Raw genomic sequence first — 21,017 nt, 5'->3', positions numbered from 1 at the left:
TTAATAATATGTAATAATGAAAATACTTGTAGCATCTACTTATTTATTCAGATATTAAAGCTATGTCTAAAGGTAGCACGACAAATGCCATTTAAAATTGTTCAGCAAAGATAAGCATATGATAATAAAGAATTAAATGTGTTCAGTAAATATAATTTAGTATATAATGGAAGTCATGGTCTTGTAGTGATGACTGGACTTTACCTGAAGTGTGCTCTGTTCTCTAGATTTGGTATAGGTACATTTAATGTGCTGCATCCCATTAGTTATTAATTTATTAATGTGGATGTTCAGAAAGGCTAGCTTCAGTCAGCCCATTCAAAACCTATTGTTTGAAAGATGAACTTGTTTTCAGCCTTCGCCTAAGACACTTCAGACACCATTGCAAAGAACTGTGTGAGTAAAATGACGTATGGTGAAAAACAGAAGCAAGTGCTCTGGTTTACTTATTTGCTAATATTGGGCATCATTATCTTTAGGACTGAATACTTGCGATAAGTGTTCTAATATAAAAGGGTATAGAAACTATGTACATCTCATGCAATATGAACAACTTTAATTTTTTTGTTTGCCATTTACCATATTCTAAATAGTTTCTATTAAGAAAAATACAAAAATAAAAAACTTATTTGAAATGATACACAAATACTCCTATTGCTTTGCTGATAATGTAAATAGTCTCCCTTTTAAAATGACATATAACATTGAGAGGGAGCTAGATTATATTAAGTAGGATGTAAGGATATAAAATTTATAAAATATTATGGAAAAGTGATGTGACTATATTTTAATGATGTTTAATTTTAAAATATGTTCCAATTTAAGCCTAGAAACTATCATGATAATTCTGACAGGCATCACATTTTAATTTAATCATGATATGAATTTTTAATAAGACTTTCATAAAATAACAAAAGTTATAAAGAGTAGTGGTCTGCCCCATTTTCAAATAGTCAATCAATAAATAAAAATTAAAATTTTCAAAAAGTACTTGTATACCCCATGAGCACAAGTGCAGAGGCCAGAGGAGATGTCAATGATTTCTCTCTCCTACTGTCCTACAATTACTTCTGGGAGACAAGGACTCTCAGTGCATCAGATGCAGAGCCTCAGTGATTCTCCTGTCTCCACCCCTCTGAATGCTGGGGTTATAAGGGTGTATGGCCATTCCTGATTTTTTATGTAGATTCTAAGGATTGAATAAGTCCTCATGCTTGTGCAGCAAGTGCTCTAACCCACTGACCCGTTTCTAAACTTATTCATTTTTATTCCTCTTAGATAACATTGAAAGCAGGTATTAACCTGTGGTGCTACAAATCAGAATATAGATTTCCATTTGACCACAGAGGTCTGTTGTTAGAGAAGAAACATGATAGAAACTTCTAGGTACTGCTCATATCTTATTGTCTGGTCTTGGTAGAGGCTACAAAAATACATCTCTTCCATATTTTCCATGAATATGTGTATATTTTATACATATTTGTGCATATATGGCCCTACAATAAAAAGTGTTTTAAAAATATTCACAAGAACAGTGGTAACAACAAAGACCATTATCTACAGGAAATAAATATACAAAGTAACCATTGACAAACATGTTATAAGTACACTTCTCATTCAATGCCTCGCTTTTCCTATCCTTATTTATTTATTTATTTTGAGACAGGGCCTCATGTACATCAGATTGGCTTCAAATTTACTATGTATTTTAGAATAACCTTGAAATTCTAACCTTCCTGCCTCCTCCTCCCTTGTGCTGGTATTACAGGTATGTGCAACCATGCCTGCTGTATTTGGTGTTGAGAATTGAACTGAGGCTTTGTGCTTGCTAAGCTGCCCCTCTCCTTACTAAGATAAAAACTTAGCCTTAGCTTTCATACTCTCTCCATGGGCTGCAGACAGGAAATGCTAACAAATTTTCAATTTTGAATTATTTACAGTTTCCACTTATTATTTAACACAAAGAAAACTGACCTTGTACATAGATAGTGCATTCTATGCATCATTTTTTTTTAGCTTTTCTGTAATTAGGTGTGAAGAATGGGATTAATGTTTACAAGCAGTTTCAGAAGTTGTAGTCCAGGACTTATTGGCCCAACTGCTTTGGGGCCTATTGTAAGGCAACATGTCAGAGTGGTAATCACATGGATGAGCAAAGCTGATCATCTGTGGCCAGGAGAAAGGAGTAGGGTCCCTAGCCCCCAGATGGCCTGAAAACGTCCTACTGCATCACCCCCAGGAGCAAATCTTTACTGCATGAACCTTGGAGGGACATTAAAATCAAAACTGAAGCAGCATTGCTTATATGCAGTAATTTCTTTATTAAGATTAAGAGTTTTAGCTGGGATACCCTTCAGTGGTAGAATGCATGCCTAATGCCCTTTGTTTAATTTCTTGCATCATGAAGAAATATATCAATAATTTATCTAGATACTCTTCCACACTTGCTCACAAAGCATCTAGTCATCTTCTAATAGTCTCTCAAGATTTATGTTCATGGTTTTTCTTGTAAATCAGTAGCCTGAAAGGATAAAAGAGGTACTGAACTTTAGAACATCTCATCTCTTGCATTATATTCAAAATATTTATCCTTTCTCTCCCTGATTTGTTGTTAGAATCCAGTAGCTTAACGAGAAGTTGGATGGTTCTAGATGTTTCAGGTGAGATGTTTGTGCTATTGCAAACTTATCTGCCACTTACAGAACTATACATTATAACTTGTTTTTTTCTTGATAGGATAATTGGCATTTATTGAATATTTCCTAACCTTGAATTTGTGCTTGAATGGATGTGACTTGGGGCCTTAATTTTCTATTCTTATTCTGTCCATGATTGTCTTAGACATTCAACTGCTTTTAATCATCATCTCTATTCTGGTGACTCACATATTTACCTGTAAGTCAAACATATCTCCAGGAAAAGAGAACCACAAATCCAAATGTCCACAGTGTGTTGACTCTAGGGTGATTGACAAGGGCTTCAGAACCACATATATGCATATAAATGAATGCATGTTCTTTCTTTCCTAAGCATTGAGTATCATAAGCTCCTCCTCCCCTGCTGTCAGGCAGCACATCTGGTAACCATTCTCTGATCTCATTCCTTCATGGTCACATCTAATCCCTCACTACGGTCTCATATTTCAACCTCATTAGTATGTTTTAGTTCATTCCGGATGTTTGGTCATTATCTTTTTTTATTTAGAATTTAGTAGCAATGTCAAAATCAGTTCTTGTGATACTGGATTAAAGACACATAATTTCCACATATTCCCTCAAGGCACTTAAAAATGCTAGCAGGATAATGTCACTATCTTGATTAAAATTTTCAGCCATTTTCATAGTCTATAAGATAATACCCAAACTTTTTCAATGTGTTGGATGTGCGTGTGTGTATTTATGTGTGTGTGTACATGTGTGCAAATAATGTGTGGATGCTAGAGGATGACCTTGGATATCATTTCTCAGGAAGACATTCACTTTTTATTATTTATTTTCATTAGATAAGGACATATTTAGCATGTAAACATCACATGTTGGTACCATCCTTTCCCTCCTCCCTGCCTCTCTTCTGAAAAGGCCTTCCTCCTTTGGGATACAGGTCAACCCCATGGGGATTGTGGGTCATGCATTATGGGGGTGAGAAGCAATGTCTCTGTGCAAAATGTCCCAACTTGTGGCTCTAACAGTCTTTCCACCCCCTCTTCTGAAAACTCCCTGAGCCATGCTGGGGGAATTCTAAGTCCGCTTCAGTGATGGGCTTTTAGGACCTCTGGATCTCTGGTTTGGTATGTGGTGAACTAGTGTCCTCAATATCTTTCTCCATCACACTTATGCTGATATCAGATTCGCTAAGAAAGCAGCACTCTTGCTCATTTCCACAGTTCCTCTATGGTTTCAGCAGGGGCTGTGGTGGAGTGCACTGGGTCATTTATCTCCTCAGGTCCAGCTCCTATCTGAAAAAGAGAAGCAGAGTCTCCAATGGAGAGTGAAGTCTGCACTGGTTGAATGGGATAACCATTATTAATTTAGAGAGAATTAAAAGGGTGTAGACCTTTTTAGAGTCTAAGGTTAATGAAAGCTTGACAATGGGAAGCAGAATCATTGTCTGAATATGATTCTGACTTGTTTCCCACTTGCAGATATGGTTTCCTTTCCACGGAGTGAATCTGTTAGCCAATCCAAGAGTAGCTGGATACCCTCCATGGCTGTGTGCCACTATTGCACTTGTGTGAGCATCATGTCATGTTGTTTGTTTCTGAGTCACTTAGACTTTGAGTTGCTTGGACAGATGTGTACAAAGACCACTTTTTTTAAAAAATTTTGAGACTTGTTTATTTTTTTTTTATTTTTGTTTAGAGACAGTCTTTCTTTGGTTGAGGACTGAACCATTAGCTTATAGTGGTTGGTCAATGGGCCCCATGGCTCCTCCTGTCTTGCCTCCTCAGAACTGGGATTACAAGTACTGCCGGCATTTTAACATGGGTTCTGTGGCTCAAACTCAAGCTCTCATACTTGAGAGGGAATTACTATATTGACTGAGCTATCTTCCAACTGCCAAAATGTTAAAATTGCAGCATTTAAATTGTAGTGAAGCATTGTGACTTGGAAAATTAGAGAAAGCCCAAAACTATAGTTATAATTTTTTATTGTAACTGTTTGCTAGAGATGAATACTCAAGTTATGAATTGTAATAACAAAAAAAGTAAAGAGCATGGAAAAAAAGAAAGAATTCAAGATTTTAGGTTGGAGAGATTGTTTAGCTATTAAAGCCCTAGCCTGCAAAGTTAAAGGACCCAGGTTCAAATCCCCAGGACCCATGTAAGCCAGATGCACAAGGTGGCCCATGCATCTGGAGTACATTTTCAGTACCTGGATGCCGTGGTAAGCCCATTCTCTATCTTACTCTGTACCTGTCTCTTTCCCTCCATCTATCTCATAAATAAATAAATAAGAGAATTAAAGATTTTATACACTACATATATATTAAAAAATAGACAGCATTTTTGTAAAAGAGACCAAAATATAATTTCATCCTTGAATTAAGTTAAATCAAAGTCAAATGACATGAGAATCATCAGTTCATCTTGTGTGTGGTCAACTAGTTCAAAAGAGTCAAAAAGAAAACTGATTATATGTCCCTGAGGAACTCTGAGGACAAGACAGAAATTCAGGTATAAGAAAGAGAGGCTGCCCTATGGACAGGGACTTTTAATGATTTATCCGCAAAGATTAAAAAGATATGGCTAACAAAGAAGTTAATATTCTCCCGAAACAAATGTTACAGAAATGATACTGTTAATATCCACCATATATAGCAATAACGAGAACTATCAATGCTCGGGCCAGAAGTCTGCCACCCTCTGAACCCTTGCGTCAGGACGGCTTTCGTGGCATGTGTAGACCCACTAATCACTGTGCTGCGTGTGTTTCTGGCAGCTCTTACAAAAGGGTGTGGTGCTGACTTCTCATCCAATCCCTCCCTGATAAGAATCATTACATTTAGAGTCAGTTGATAAGTTTATTTTCCCACTGTATTTTTCCCCTCTGAAGGGTATATCTTTGGACATGATTGCTGTAGATTATCACTGTCCCTCAAGTTGTTTCAATGTTATAATCTTCACGTAGTCATTTCCTTCCTGCACGTGTGTGTGTGTGTGTGTGTGTGTAAGAGAAAGAATGAGAGAGAGACAGACTAAATACCTATCTAGACAAATGATTAGCTGTGGCACCCTAATTGTTTCCCACACAGCCTCATGGTATGACATGACTATTAGCCTTTATGTCTCTATGAGAATCCTTGCTTATATTCACATAATGAGCAGATGCCCATAAACATATATTTACTAAATCACAGACATATTTTTATTTAGTAAATGAAATCTGAAAGACAATTTAAACATATTATTTGTGCATTTATAGCAACTAGATTAAAAATTATATTTTTAATACTAAAAAAAAAAACACTTTTAAGATGCAGATTTCACCACATAGATGCATTTTTGGCAGAGTCCTGCCAACCAACCAAGTCCAACCAACCAAAGGAAAGTGCCATGTTTATGTAACATTTTTGAGGTCAATGCTTATAGATCTTAGCCAAGGCATGGAGATGGAGAAGGGGAATATTGTGGTAGACATATTGGTCCACTAAGAGATGGAGGTAAAACCAATAGTAGAAATACGGAGAGACAGATGTCCTTGTGGTGTTGTGGAGTGAGGACGGGACAGGAACGTGCAATGCAATTCTATGAGGACCTGTTCAATATATGATCTTTTATATGTGATGTATGTATGTGCTTGTGTATATGCAGATGCACATGCCTGTGTACACAAATGCAGAGATCTGATGAAGGTGTTGTGTGTCATATGTCTTCTGCCTTATTTCTTTGAGACAGTTTCTCTCACTCAACCTCAAACTTATTGGTTTTTTTTTTTCTTTTAATTTTTGTATTTTCTTTTTATTTTCAGTTAGACTGGTTGACTAGCAAGTGCCAACAATTTTCCTATCTCTGCTCCAGCCAGCATGGGGGAACATGTGCATGTATAGTGTGTGTGTGTGTGTGTGTGTGTGTGTGTGTGTGTGTGTGTGTGTGTTTGTTATGGGTGTCCCAAGGGTTCGTGCTCAGGGTCTCATGCTGGTGTAGAAATATTTTAACCCATGAGTCAACTTCCCAGTCTCCAACATAAAAACTTTAGTAGTGTTAGCTGTACATTTATTACCCATTAACATACTGTTAATTTCTACTTTTGTTTTTCTTGTCTAAAAAAAAATAATGTTTTATTTCACCTAGATTTTTTTCTGTTTAGTTGATAGGGTGTTAGCTATTTTGATCTTTCTTAAGCGTTCTTTTTGGTATGAAAAATGTGATTTATTTTACCAATGTCTGCATTTATAAAGAATATTAAAATTAATTTAGTGTTGAAAATATCTCTGAAAAGATAAGAGGTTTCAAAGGCTTTCACTGACACATTGTGGCATATGGTGGAACTGCACTATTTTTTGATGTTCCCTAAAATAGTTATTATTTTGTATTCATGTAGGTAGTATGGTATGATATCGTAAATAAAATCAGAAATTATTATCTTAACAAGTTGAGTGCATATCTATACATGGAACTATATATTAAATAAGTAACCAATAAGTTGCTAATTTTATACTCCAATATATTAGTACTTTTAAAGTATTTTTTAATATATTTTTATGCTTATGTGTGTGCAGGCAGGGCACATGTGATGGACACATCAGGGAATCTTGAGACTGAAAATGAACACCAAATTTGTGTGTACTTTAAAAAATATATGTATGTATGTATGTATTTATTTATTTAAGAGAGAAAGAGAGAGAGAATGGGCATGCCAAGGCCTCCAGCCACTTCAAACCAACTCCAGATGCATGTGACCCCTTGTGTATCTGGCTTATGTGGGTCTTGGAGAGTTGAACCAGGCTCCTTTGGCTTTGCAGGCAAAAACTTAACTGCTAAGCCATCTCTCCAGCCCTCATGTCTACTTTTTGCATCCTGTTTATATGGATGTCTAAGGAATTGAACTGCAAACAAGTGTCTTTTAACTATTGAACCACATACCCAGCTCCTAAAGAATAATTTCTTCTCATACACTACAAGTAAAATTGTCTGTGATAAATTCTAGTTCTGACTTTGTTATTATATTAACAGAACAGAACTATATCTTTTTCATGTATTGTGAGAATAGGCATAGTTGTGGTCTTTAAGTACTTGAGTGAATTCTATTACTGGCTGAAGGGTACACTTGCTCCCACTTAAGAGGAAACCCTGAAGTTCTAACATGTATTATCTCTGAAGGTGACTGCTACACTTAACTGGGACAAACACTTAACCTAACCAGAGCAAGTAATGGGGGCAAAAGGTTTATTTCAGGCTCACAGAATCCAGGTGAAACATGATCAGTATCAAAAGAAGATGGCTCACTTCCATAGATACAATAGCATAAGACACCACAAGCACAAGTAGCCAGCAATAACAAACAGCCCAGCAGACACGAACAGCCAGAGCTCAAACTGACTCTTTCCACACCGTAGGGCCGGAGTGCAAGATCCACATCCAGTGACACTTTCTCCAGCATGCTGCTGGAGACTCCAGTAGGAAGTTTAACCTTAATCAAAAATCCCTAAAATTATGGGTGACACACATTCACATTTCAAACACCATTGTGATCCTTCTTGGAAATGAAGGTCATTAGAAATATACTATCAAATGACATCATACTGCACTAGGGTAAGATCAAGTCCAGTGTGAAAATTTGGTATAGAGATGGTCATATGAAGACAGAGATAAAAGAGAATGCCCCACAACACTACAGGCAGAGACAAGAGTTACACAGGTAAAAATCTTCCAGACTTTACAGACTACAAGCAAACCACAGAAGTTAGAAAGAAGCAAGTATTTTTATCCAAATTCTAGAGGGAAGACAGAACTACTAACAGCTCACTAACAGACTTCTAGCCTCCAGAATAGAGGTATTGAATTTCTTTTGTTTGAAGACACCCAGTTTGTAGCATGCTTTACAGAATCCATAAGAAAATTATACATTAATCACAAGGTTGAAAATACACTTTTTTCCCCTTTTAGTACTAAGAAAAAAATTAGAAGTAGCAGAAATGAAAAGGAAACACATTGTGAGTCAGTAGGTGCAAGAACTGCTAGTAAAGTTATCACAAGATAAATTCTGAGAATTCATGACATTGTGAATTCTGTTATTTTAAAAGTTTTAGGGCTGGAGAAATCTAAGGCAAGATGGGTCAGAGATGGTCATCCATGTATTTGACAATGGGTAAGACATAATGACTTAAAACTAAAATAAGAAAAAAAAATCCAGTGCCACTATTACAGTCTTGTAAATGCTTCATTTCCATTTTCTGAATCCATCAAGAACTTATAAGGATGACAAAAATGGAGGTTACAAAAGATGAGCTCTAGCACTTACCGATTTGGGTTTTATTTTCTTTTGGTAGGTAAATCTTTATTCTTCTTTCCCTCCTCTCAAAAATAATAATAGTTTTAACTTCATAGTGTAGCTACCATTAAAATGACTAAAGTCCTTAGCATAGGGTATGGCATATAGCAAATTCTCAAGAAACTCACTGGACATATGACTTTTAGCACTGTACAAGCCATCAGCATGGTCTTTTAGCTGTTGTTATTTTTTCATCTCAAAAATGGGGAGAGTTGAAAGCCAAATTAAACCTCCTTGTGTTTCTTTTAATTTTTTTTTATTAATTAGTTTTGTATTCAGCAAATACAGTCAGTTTAGTACCATTATTAGGATCATCCGTGACCTACCCCCTCCCCATTGGCCCCTCCTTGTTGAGGTATATGGGTCATGCATTGTGGAGTTAGCCCACAGTTAAGGGTAAGATAAATGTCTCTGCATATCATGACCCAATATGTGGCTCTGACATTCTTTCTGCCCCCTCTTCTGCAAAATTTCCCTGAGACATGTTGGGTTCATTTTTGGTCTGCTTCAGTGATGAGGTGTTGGGGGCCTCTGGGGCTCTGGCTCTCTGATTTGGTAGGAGTTGATTTTTCTCTGTGTTGGTCTCCTTCCTCCTTGTGCTTGTATCTGGTTCATCAGAAAAACAGCACCCTTGCTTGTTTCACCAATTTTTCTTAGTTTCAGTCGGGGCCCTTTTGAGATATGATGGGGTGGCTCTCTCCTTAGGATCTACATCTATCTGAAAAAGAGAAGCAGGTTCTCCAACAGAGAGTAAGTTAGCACCAGGACAAATGAGATAACCCTTACTTTTTAATAGAGAATTTAATAGGTGTAGGCCCTCTTGTAGCCCATGATTGATGGTAGCTTGATATTGGAGAGTGGGCTAATGTTTGGATATGGTTCTGACTTGTTTCCCAGCTCCAGCTATGGGTCCCATACCTCTCAGGGCATCAGTTAGCCTAATCAAGAGCAGTTGGCTCCCCACTATGGCTGTGTGCCAGCATTGCACTTGTGTGGGCATCACACCAGGTTATTTGCTGCTAAGTAGGTTAGACCATGAGTTGCTTGGACAGATATTGGTCATTTTCCCCCAGTCGCCCATGTAGCACCTTCTGACACTAGATGTGCTGACTGTCTGGGGACTGACTCTCTTCTAGCTTCCAGCCATGCAATTCCATTTTATGTGTCAACTGCATATGGTGTCTTCAGCAGTAGGGTCTTACCAGTAACCTTTGGTGGGTCATCAAGTACTCTGACAGAAATCTGTCATTCTTTTAGGAAACCTTGTAGGTCTCTCTTATCTAAAGCTCATTGTGGATGATAGCCCCATGCTGGTAAGGGTGTTACAGGTCAGTGCCCTCTAAGAAAATGAGGAAAAAGATAACTAATATACAAGAGTTAGACAGAAGTGGGACGGGGAGGGAGAGGGAGAGGGAGGAAGGGAAGATGTAAAAGATTAAGGTTAGCCTTAATCCTACCCTCTCCAGTGTCTTGTGGTTCAGGTGTTCCCTGTAAGTGCCTGGTGAAGGTTCAGCCATTTGGTCTGCCTTTTAGGAAGTAGAATTTTATGGTGCCATTGCTGTTTGGGTCTAGATTTGTGTTCCTTGTGTTTTTAAGTCCCATCTTGTATTCTAGATCTCAGTTTACATAGTTTAGATTTCAGATGAGCAACAACCAGAAGTATTTATTTTTCCCATTTTCTCATAAAAAAAGTATAATGTACTTACCAATAGCTAAGGTGCATGGGGGGTGTTGGGTGGGTAGCTGTGTGTGCTCATTCATGTGTGTATGTGTGTTTCAAGCATTTATGGAACATAGATTATTAGGCAGTAGCATTTTCAAATAAAAACACTATACCTTTCCCCAATTAGGGATCACCTGATATTTTGGTATATTTGTGTTGAAGTTAGAGGAATATGTAAAGTAGTCAAAATTAAATTTTCAGAAATTTGAGTGTTTTCCTTAATTGACATGAGTTGATAGTTGCAGAACTACGTCATCCTTAGTATATTATGCCATATGAAACTTTTCATAAATGGTACACAATTGTCAAAAGCAAAGTATTATTCAGTGATTTAAATTCAACACCATGTGCCTTTATTTATATACTACCTCAGGTGACCGATCACTGCACTACTTTGGGGCAAAGTTGGTAGCTCTGGGAGGGTCATGATGCTCAGTCATAATCAGTTATGTGTTCAGGGAGGCAAGACCATCAGCACATCTGTGGGTACACCGGTAAGGTGGAGGAAAGGAAACAAGAGAACTGGATGTTCTCTCGGCAAAGTGTAACTGCATAGATAGCATAGCTTTTAAATAGGGGAATGTTCTACAGGCAGTGAAGGTGGCCCGCTGTGATGAGATTTGGAGGTTAGGTTTAGAGTCTATCAAGAGTATTAGAAAGGAGAGGATCGCTTTCCAGAGAACACTTTGTTACATCCCTCACCCCTATTTTCAGGAAAGAAGGAAAATTTATGGTTAAAGGTCCAGCTTTGCACTTGTAACTAAATCCCAGTTATATCTACTTTTGTACTTATCAATTCCATGCCTTGGACAAATCCTATGGCTGTCCCATGGCTTAGTCAGTGCATGTATAAAATGTGGATGACATTTTGTTTTCTGAGAACTTGTCAGGACTGAGCAATATAAATATATGAGCCACGTAGCTCAGCATTTGACAGCATAGACAATGTGTAATGATTATTCCTTGTCTCCCAAAGACATGATACCCCAAATGCAGATGTGGGTGACAGATGTGGGTCAAGCCTATCAACAAGGCAAGCACAGCAGTTCACTGGAAATTACTTGCCTCTGATTCTCTTCAATTCAGGAACAATTTCTTAATACTTCTCTAGATCCTGTATACTAAAAGAGTAGAAAACTAAGTTGCTCTTTAAATTCTTGGATATTCAATTTAGAAATTAAGGAAAAATAAACATATTCCTTATGACTAGTAGATAACTGCAAGTCAGATATCTGATTTTAAGCACAGATTCATGGAAAACACATCACAATCTCAAAAGCTTCTTTCTGTCCACATATGGGAATGGGCTTTATGGGAATCTTACTTAGCTAGACTCTGCTTCCTCAGTTGTACTCATTCTCTTTATTTCCTTTCACCTTTCCTTCCTGCATCAGTCTGTGTGGCAGTGTGGAAGAATCACCACATGAGGACAGTTACCAACTACTTCATTGTCAACCTTTCCCTGGCTGATGTGCTAGTGACCATCACCTGCCTTCCAGCCACCCTGGTTGTTGACATCACTGAGACCTGGTTTTTTGGACAATCGCTCTGTAAAGTCATTCCATATTTACAGGTAATTCTTTGTCAGAATAAATTTGATTACCTTTATAGTTTTAAAATCTTTGACAAAATGTCTAAAGATAGTGACCATTGACAAAGTACTCAAAAAGATGTGTTCCCTTTAAGAACTAGACAGTGAGTGAAATGGTGGATACTTTCTATGTGATATCTCATAGTCTTCCTCCATTCTTTGTCCTTACTCCCTCCTGTCTCCCAGGTTGTGATTACAATATTTATAGGAAGAGAAGGAGGAAGGGGCCACAGATAGTCCATTATTAGAAATAAACTGATTTGTCTTTTGGAACTAAAATATCCAAGAGATTTATAATTCAGTAGCTGTTCAAAGTTAGATGTCATTTATAAGATATTATTAAGTATAATAGATATTATGAGCTTCATTCAAACATTATGTTTAACTGTAAGATCAGTTTGGGCCAGCTTGCTAAAAACCATGAATGTCTTATGAAATGAATTATAAGATATTAAGGAAGAAAAAAAGTGCAGAATAAAATATTCTCATAGAACAATAGATGCAATAATTGGTAGTATTTGCATACAGAAACTGGGAAAATAAAAATATCAGAAAATTTCTAATAGTCATATTTGACTACTTCTCTTATACTTCCACAAATGTTTTATGTATCTTGGATTGACTCAGGAGGAAATGTTGGAGATGCTTCTTACTTTTAAATAGGAAATACTTGGGTCCTCTTGCCTTTCAGGAGGAGATGCTGGGGTCCTCTTACCTTTCAGGACGCCTTTAGTCAGTCATCCAGATCCTCAATAGGTTGAGGACCCTTTTTGTTATCTTTGTAAACCAGATGTTTTTATGTGTGGTGGTTTGAACATAAAATGTCCTCTATAGACTCATGTGTCAAAATACTTAATCTTCAGTTGGCACTGTACCAGAAAATCTTGGAACTTTTAGGAAGTGGAACATACTTGTAGGAAGTGTGTCATTGCAGCTGTACTTTGAAGCATGACATCCCAGCCCTGATTGCACTTTTGCTCTCTCTACTTCCTCTGTGCTGATGTGATAGTACAACACTAGTTTCCTGCTTCTCTGTGCTTTACCAGAATTAAACCTTCCCTGAGAACTGTAAAGAAGTTCCTCCATAAACTGTTTCTGGTCAGGTATTTTTTTTCCCCAGTAGTGAGAAAGTAAAAGATGCAGATGAGGGATGGAGAGATGAAGTAGAGATGCATTTCCTGTAGATTTATTCCTTCTCAGATGCACAGTGAAAGCTTGCTGTAGAATAAGCACTACCAAATCTTGTAGGAGCTTCAAATGTCAAGCAAGTAGCAGCATGTAACCAGTTAGTGATGCAAGTCATGACACTCTCTAAAGCCACTGATGGTTCTTCTCACAGAATAACTTATTGTGTCTCTTTATTCAAGGAACATCGCAAGAGAGACTCTCTTTCTGTACAGTGTTCAATTCACACAAGTAATTCTCTTCTGCACTGTCCAACAAGAAAAACAATGTGTAACCACATAATAGAGAAGAAATAGATCCAACTCTTCATTCATTCATTCTGGTAGAAAATTGCAAGTGCACCAAAAAAATCATTCACATACTGGAAAAATCAGTGCCTCCAAGTTTTCAATGTTAATTGTTCATTTTTTCCTGAGAATTTATCCAAGAATAATTAGTAGTAGTGTCAATAAAACGTCAGGCTCATCACTTCAATTTGGGAGGGTTTTCCTCTAGTTGTGATAGTTAGAAAACTAATGACTTTTATTCTTCGTATGATATATGTGCCACTGATTATTGAAAACACATTATATTATGCCACATTGATTTTTAAGACTGGTTTTATTGGACATTTACTAATTGTTTATGATTAATATGTTCTTTTTCTTTTAGAACAATAAACCTTTAGATTTATGAGTTCTGTACTATAACACTTTGGCAAATACTCAAACTACTTAAAAATCTCACAGATGTAATAAAATTTAGCTGAATAATTAAAATGACTCTTAGATATTAATAATTCTATAATTTCAAGACCATTAACTTTAATCAGTCTTTTGGGTGAATAATCATCATTTATTTTACTTACTGACAGGAGCAATTGGCTACTTTTTTTCAGTACACTGTAAAACAGAAAAAAAAAAAACCAAAAAAAAAAAAACTTTAGAAGGGGACTGCACAGGAAATATCAAGGAAAGAATTATAAAACTCCAGTGAGTTGTAGGTGATAGATGGTGTGTGACAGACCGGTCTCCCACTCTTAGTTATATTTACTGTCTTCTTATTAGCTATGGCCATCATCACAAAATTTCTGTTTCTACTTAGCATGGGTCTTTGAAATCTTTCTGGAATATCTATGTGCAGTTTAAAAAAAAAAAAAAAAAAAAACAGTTCTTTCTTTTTCCAAATGAAATCCCCAGGCATTCGTTTATCAGCAGAATGCCCAGAGTATATGTGAACAGCCAAGTTCCTGAAGGAAGGTGTCCCCACAAGTCTCACTCCACTGCATTCACAGTATTCACCTTTCATACTAAATTGATTGCTAAAATGACTTACTATCAGACTGGCATGAGCTAGCAGTAGAATCTAAATGAAAAAAGCACCCAGAAGTGTACTAGAAGAAAACAGCAGTAAAAAAGTTTTCCTTTATAATTGTAATAGGATGAATTTCTATGTTATCAAGAAAAACTTATAATGTGATTATTAATTCTATACTAATATTTTTATACATTTGCAAATATGAAAGTTGAAGTAGTAAATATTAAATCATTTACTATCAAGGTTAGAGTTAATAGGATCTATTCAATGTATTTCATTATTAGAATCAGACAAGGGTATTCTTCCATGTTACTGTTACAACAAAGCAGGCATGGCACCCCAGGTCACTCTTGGCACTGGCTATCAGTCTTTCAAATAAGCTGATAGGAAGTGATTATTACTACTTAATAGTAGTGTGGAATACTATAAATGACATTTGAATTTGAACCATGTGACTTTTATCTAATTAATCCTGGTTTATTCAAATATATGAATGATAAATTTAGAAGTCTTGATAAAAAGTTTGTACTCAAAAGCTAGATAAGATAGACTGGAAAGATACCTTAGTGGTTAAGACACTTGACTTCAAAGCCTAATGACATAAGATAGTTTCTCCTGTACCCACATATGTTAAATGTACAAAGTGGCACATGGGTCTGGAGTTCATTCGCACTGGTAGAGAACCTGGTGTGCCCATTCTTTATCAGTCTATCTAATATATGCAAGAAAGAAAGAAGGAAAGAATGGAAGGAAGGAAGGAAGGAAGGAAGGAAGGAAGGAAGGAAGGAAGGAAGGAAGGAGGGAAAAGGAAGGAAGAAAAGAGAGAGAGAGAGAAAATATTACTTAAAATAAAGAAATCATAAATATAGTTCTGTCCCAGTAGCTGTGAAAAGGCAAATGTGCTGAACTGGTCAGTTTCTGTCCTAGGTCTGGGGACCATAAATTCATGGCATATTTGCCATGAAGGAATAGATGTTGTTGGTGAGAGGGAGTAAGCTTGAATTGAGAGAGAAGATAGAGGAAGATATATTAGTTTAAGGCATTCTGATGTAGCATCTAAAGTTTCTAGGAGTTATCAACCAACTTGGCCACTGGAATAGAGATAACACTTATAAGGAAAATCAGCTTCAAGAGTTTAGCAAAATGGCAGATTTTACGTGGATTTTCTATAAATACTCTTTCCTGAAAATTAGCCTGCTCCAGTTAAAGTCTAGAATTCTAGGTGCCAAGCTGGAAGATGAAAAAAAGTGGTTTCAGTTCATTATGATCATAATTTTGACAACTGACAGCAAATCCACAGTTTTTGTGGTAGCTAGGAATTTTATACCTGAACTAACTCTCTGTGATCCCATTTAATCAATTTTTCAACCAGAGAAGAATACATCACACACAGATACATATACTGATCACATGGCAGTAGACATGACTAAAACATATATTATTTCCTGAATTTTTCCAGCTGCAAGGTTCATTTATGATATTGTTGCTTATTTAGGAGCCTGGATTGAGATGACCAGCATAGATATTAGAGAAAACTTGATAATTCAGTCAGTAGGCAAACTTGAGCACAGATATTTATGTACAGAACTCATTTGTAACAGGGACTTTGGCTTCTCTTTGCATCAGCATATTGGGAATGAACTGATACATTAATAGCCTTTGTTGTTCTAAAATATGAATTGGTGTGCCTCTGACTGATCTATGCTAGGTAAATTGACCACAATCAAATTCCTATGTGATAATTTTTTTTTTGTTTGTTTCATTTTTATTTATTTGAAAGTGACAGAGAGAGAGAGTGAGAGATAGAGAATGGGCACGCCAGGGCTTCCAGCCACTGCAAACAAACTCCAGATGCGTGCGCCCCCTTGTGCATCTGGCTAAAGTGGGTCCTGGGGAATCGAGCCTCGAACCGGGGTCCTTAGGCTTCACAGGCAAGCGCTTAACCACTAAGCCATCTCTCCAGCCCCCTATGTGATAATTTAAAATAAAGACATGTCATATTATGTTAATTAGATGAAAAATTCCAGTTTCGGACAAAGCAGATGTATTTATTTCCTCCAGCAGTAGAAAAGCCATGAAATAAAGTAATGACAATAATTTTTCAAAAACATCATATTGTAAATTAGAATATTTGGCATAAAGATAATTGACAGGCTTCCATAGCATACTTCCAGGTCAACCAAGAAATTCAAATTCTATTTCTTCTCTTTGTCATATATTTTTCTTAAAAAGCAAATCACTTTGATGAATAGGCTATCTTGAATTTGTCCCTCCACCTTGGCTACCTTTCTAATGTGGCACCTCGTTAATGATGCTGCCTTTCCTTCAGACTGTGTCCGTGTCAGTGTCGGTGCTCACACTGAGCTGCATCGCCCTAGATCGATGGTATGCAATCTGTCACCCACTGATGTTCAAGAGCACAGCCAGGCGGGCCCGAAACAGCATTGTCATCATCTGGGTCGTATCCTGCATCATCATGATTCCCCAGGCCATCGTCATGGAGTGTAGCAGCATGCTGCCTGGCCTGGCCAATAAAACCACTCTCTTCACAGTGTGTGACGAGCACTGGGGAGGTAAGTCCACTTCTCCCAGGTGCTCACATCTACACTGTACTTGCAAACAGCACACCGCATCAGTGTACCTATTGTTCATCAGGCTTCTGTATTTTATGGTATTTGTTGTCATCGCTTAGAAAGGGAATGAATATCGTGTTGAAGCTAAAAATAGTTTCACAGAATAACTCTACCTATCTGAGTCTTCTGCTATATACAATTTTCCCATTTTCATATTTTTAAGAACAGGAATGGAAAGAGAAGCTTATTCTACAACTCACTTTTGAACGTATTGGTTTTTTTTTATTAAATTTTCTAAAACAAACAAAAAACCCTCAATAATGCAATTCCAAATCATATATATATATATATATATATATATATATATATATGTAATTAAGAGAAGTTTATAAAATCATTCCGTGTTGTCCAAATTGCTAGGTTTCCTAATGGTCGCAAATGCAACCTTTGGATTTTTGTTTGTTTGTTTGTATTTTGCATGTTTGTTTTTTTTTTTTCATTTTATAAAAGTTTATCCCATACAGCATCCACATATTCACTGGCCACACACTGTTCACACAGTGTATTAGTCAGGGTTCTCTAGAGGAACAGAACTGCTAGAATGAATTATTTTAAAAGGGAGATTTATTGGATCAGCTTACAGTAGTCCAATAGCAGTTGCAGGCCCGAGAATCACCGAACCTGGTAGCTGCTCAGTCCACATGGCCAGATGCCTCAGCAGTCCCGACCTGGCACTGCAGATGGTGCTGGAAAGCCTGGAAGCTTCCTGAGGAGCCACTGGGTTTCAATCCGCGGGTCTTTAGCTGATGCTGGTCTTTAGTCTGCACTGGTCTTCACTCCAGGCTAAAAGGTAGTGAGCAGCTCCTCCAGCAGCCAAGTGGGAGGAAGGAAGGAACTCTTTTTACCCAGAGCTTCCTTATTTCAAGTCCCCCTCTGAGCAGGGCGCCCACTCCTCCTTGAGTTGATCCTTCCTAGAAGCAACCTGTGGATTACTAAACAGATAAAGTTGACAACACCTTAACTATCACAAACAGTATCACTTGAACTTTTAAAATATTTTATCACTTATTTATTTGGCAGAAAAAGAGGGAGGGAGAGAGAGAGAGAGGGAAAGTGAGAAAGAGAATGGGCATGCAAGAGCCTCCAGCCACTGTAAATTAACTCCAGGCACTTGTGCCACCTTGTGCATCTGTCTAACATGGGTCCTGGAGATTCAAACCTGGGTCCTTTGGCTTTGCAGGCAAATGCCCTAACCACTAACTCATGCCTCTAGGCCCCCCTTCCCCCCAGATTTAAAATATATTCTTGGAACATGACTAAAGGTAAGTGTGTAAACATAGATTCTCCTCAAGTGAAGTCATCTCATCTAAATTTGCTTTCTTTATTCTCAGTACATTTGATGGACTTATCACTGGAATAACAATGTCCTACATGAAAAATTATATTTCTGTTTTGCCATCCAACATGTATGATAATAGAATATAAACCAGCAGAATTTTGGTAGCCATGTGTTCCTTTGGTTCAAAATTCATCAACACCAGAAAAGAAAGTGTGTGTGTGTGTGTGTAAAGATTACATATACATACACACACACACACACACACACACACACACACATATGGCAGTGAAACTTGAGGATTTATTTATAGATATACTGTCTTGAAACATTTGAGTCTTTGAATTTATAATAATTCATACCTGACACTTTCAATTAAGTACAGAAAGAATTTCTATAACTGAAAAGCTAAATGGTGCCTCCTTCATTATGGCCTTTAAAAGATATGGGGGTTATTCCACACAATGTTAAAAGAATGGCAATTACTAAAATTTTACAATTAATTTTATCTGTATATCAATATATTAACTATGTCTTTTTATTGAGACTCTTATTTTTTAATATTAAAATCTTTTACCTTTATGTTTTTCTGGTTTAACTTTTTTTTCTCAATTTTCTTCTAAATAGTATAGGCTAAAACAAAAAGAACAGAATGTTCCCTACATATGCATATGAGTGTGTGTATAGGTAGACATGTGCAACACCCACATGTGGAGATTGGAAGACAACTTCAGGTGTCAGTGAACACCTTCCATCTTGTTTGAGGCATGACCTCATATTCATCAATATGTTTGTTAGACTAGCTGACCTGTGAATTTTGGGTAATTTTACTGTCTGCCTCCTTTCTTGTGCTGGGTTCGCTGCAATTATAGATGTCCACTATAACATCTGTTTCTTGCTATTTTTGTTTGTTTGCCTGTTTTTGTTTCTATGTGTGCTCAGAAGATCTGAACTCAGGTGCTTAGGCTTGCATACCAAGTACATTATCCACTGAGCCATGACCCCAACCCACAAGTTCCTAAGTGATATCTTATTTGTATTGTGTCCCATTTTAATTACTGTCCCACAATATCTTTAGTATTTTGAGTATACAAGACATTGTGCCAGCCTAATGAAAAATAGACTGTGCCTATAGCGTCAAAGTCTGCATAATGAGAGTGAAAAGCAAATAAACAAATATTTTTGTGTCAAAATAGATCAATGTACTTATACAAAAAGTACTAGGAATAAACTGTATTCGTACACAAAATGCTAGGACAATCAGTGTACTTGTACACAAAATGCCAGCAACAATCAATGCACAATAAGTATACTTGTGTACAAAGTACAAGAGACAATCCATGTACTTGTACGCAGAATATTAAGGACAATTAGTGTGCTTGTACACAAAGTACTAGGAGCATAAATGAAAGAATGAGCTTAGTCCTAGCCATGTGGACAATGTTTACAAAGGAGCTACTATAAATTTAGCCAAAAATCATTGGTAAGCAAAAATTCTGTCAATAAGGAAGAGGGAAAGTATATCCCAGAAGGGAAAGTATGTTTCAGAAAGCAGGAAAACCTGTTTATTGAGTACAACATCTTAAGGATGAAGAGAAGGCCAGGAATTGTATGTTTTGGAAATGGTAGCCTGGAGAAATGATTTTGAAACAAAGGTGAGTTGAGAATGTTTCTTACATGTTCCTTTATAGTACTAACAAGTGAAAAACCACAATAGCCCTCAAACAGATTCTTCACTAATTCATGACCAAAGTAAGACCTAAAAAGATCAAATTATTTGTTCAATCTTATAAAGCAATATGCACATGTACATTTAAAGTTTTTAACTATACATTTGGTATCCTTTAAGATTTGTGGAAATGATCATTAGATAAAATACTCACTTTTAATTTAACAAGTGTTAGTAATAGTTTTTGTAAGATATTTTGGTAATAAATTTTAGTTAGAGATATGCTCATAGACTATGACAAACTATATTGTTGACCTAAATAATCAAGCATTATTAGCCCCCAGTAACAAAATGGTTGTCAAGCTACAGAACACTGCAGTTATGATCAAGAAGCACACTGTTTAGTTACTTGTTGTGAATAATGAATAAAAAGACACACGGCTCATCTCTATAACTAGTGTGCCCTTATCCTAAGTTTTCATTGATTTTTTTTTAAGAAATTCATTTGATGTAAAATACTTAAAAGCCTTCATAAGTCATTTAAAAAAATTGAAGTGATTTTCTAAAATCCCAGAAGTACTCACAACCTTATGGAGGCTAAAAGTGATAAACATTAAAAAACAAAAATTATTAATTAGCTTTTTAATTATTTAA

At 36.6% G+C, this 21,017-nt stretch overlaps 1 protein-coding gene across 1 annotated transcript in view; it reads left to right on the top strand.

Annotated features, from left to right (window-relative positions):
- Positions 1 to 21,017, top strand: part of Hcrtr2 (hypocretin receptor 2) — a 107,293-nt gene that overhangs the window by 53,467 nt on the left and 32,809 nt on the right. Inside the window, exons 3-4 of the mRNA XM_004668188.2 lie at positions 12,108 to 12,286; positions 17,115 to 17,358. Of these exons, the coding sequence (XP_004668245.2) occupies positions 12,108 to 12,286; positions 17,115 to 17,358 (423 nt within the window). The remainder of the gene's footprint in view (positions 1 to 12,107; positions 12,287 to 17,114; positions 17,359 to 21,017) is intronic.

This window comes from Jaculus jaculus, chromosome 8 (assembly GCF_020740685.1).
Source record: "Jaculus jaculus isolate mJacJac1 chromosome 8, mJacJac1.mat.Y.cur, whole genome shotgun sequence".
Classification (NCBI taxonomy): Eukaryota; Metazoa; Chordata; class Mammalia; order Rodentia; family Dipodidae; genus Jaculus; species Jaculus jaculus.
Note: the sequence above shows the minus strand (reverse complement) of the source record. Positions and strands in the feature narration are given on the sequence as shown.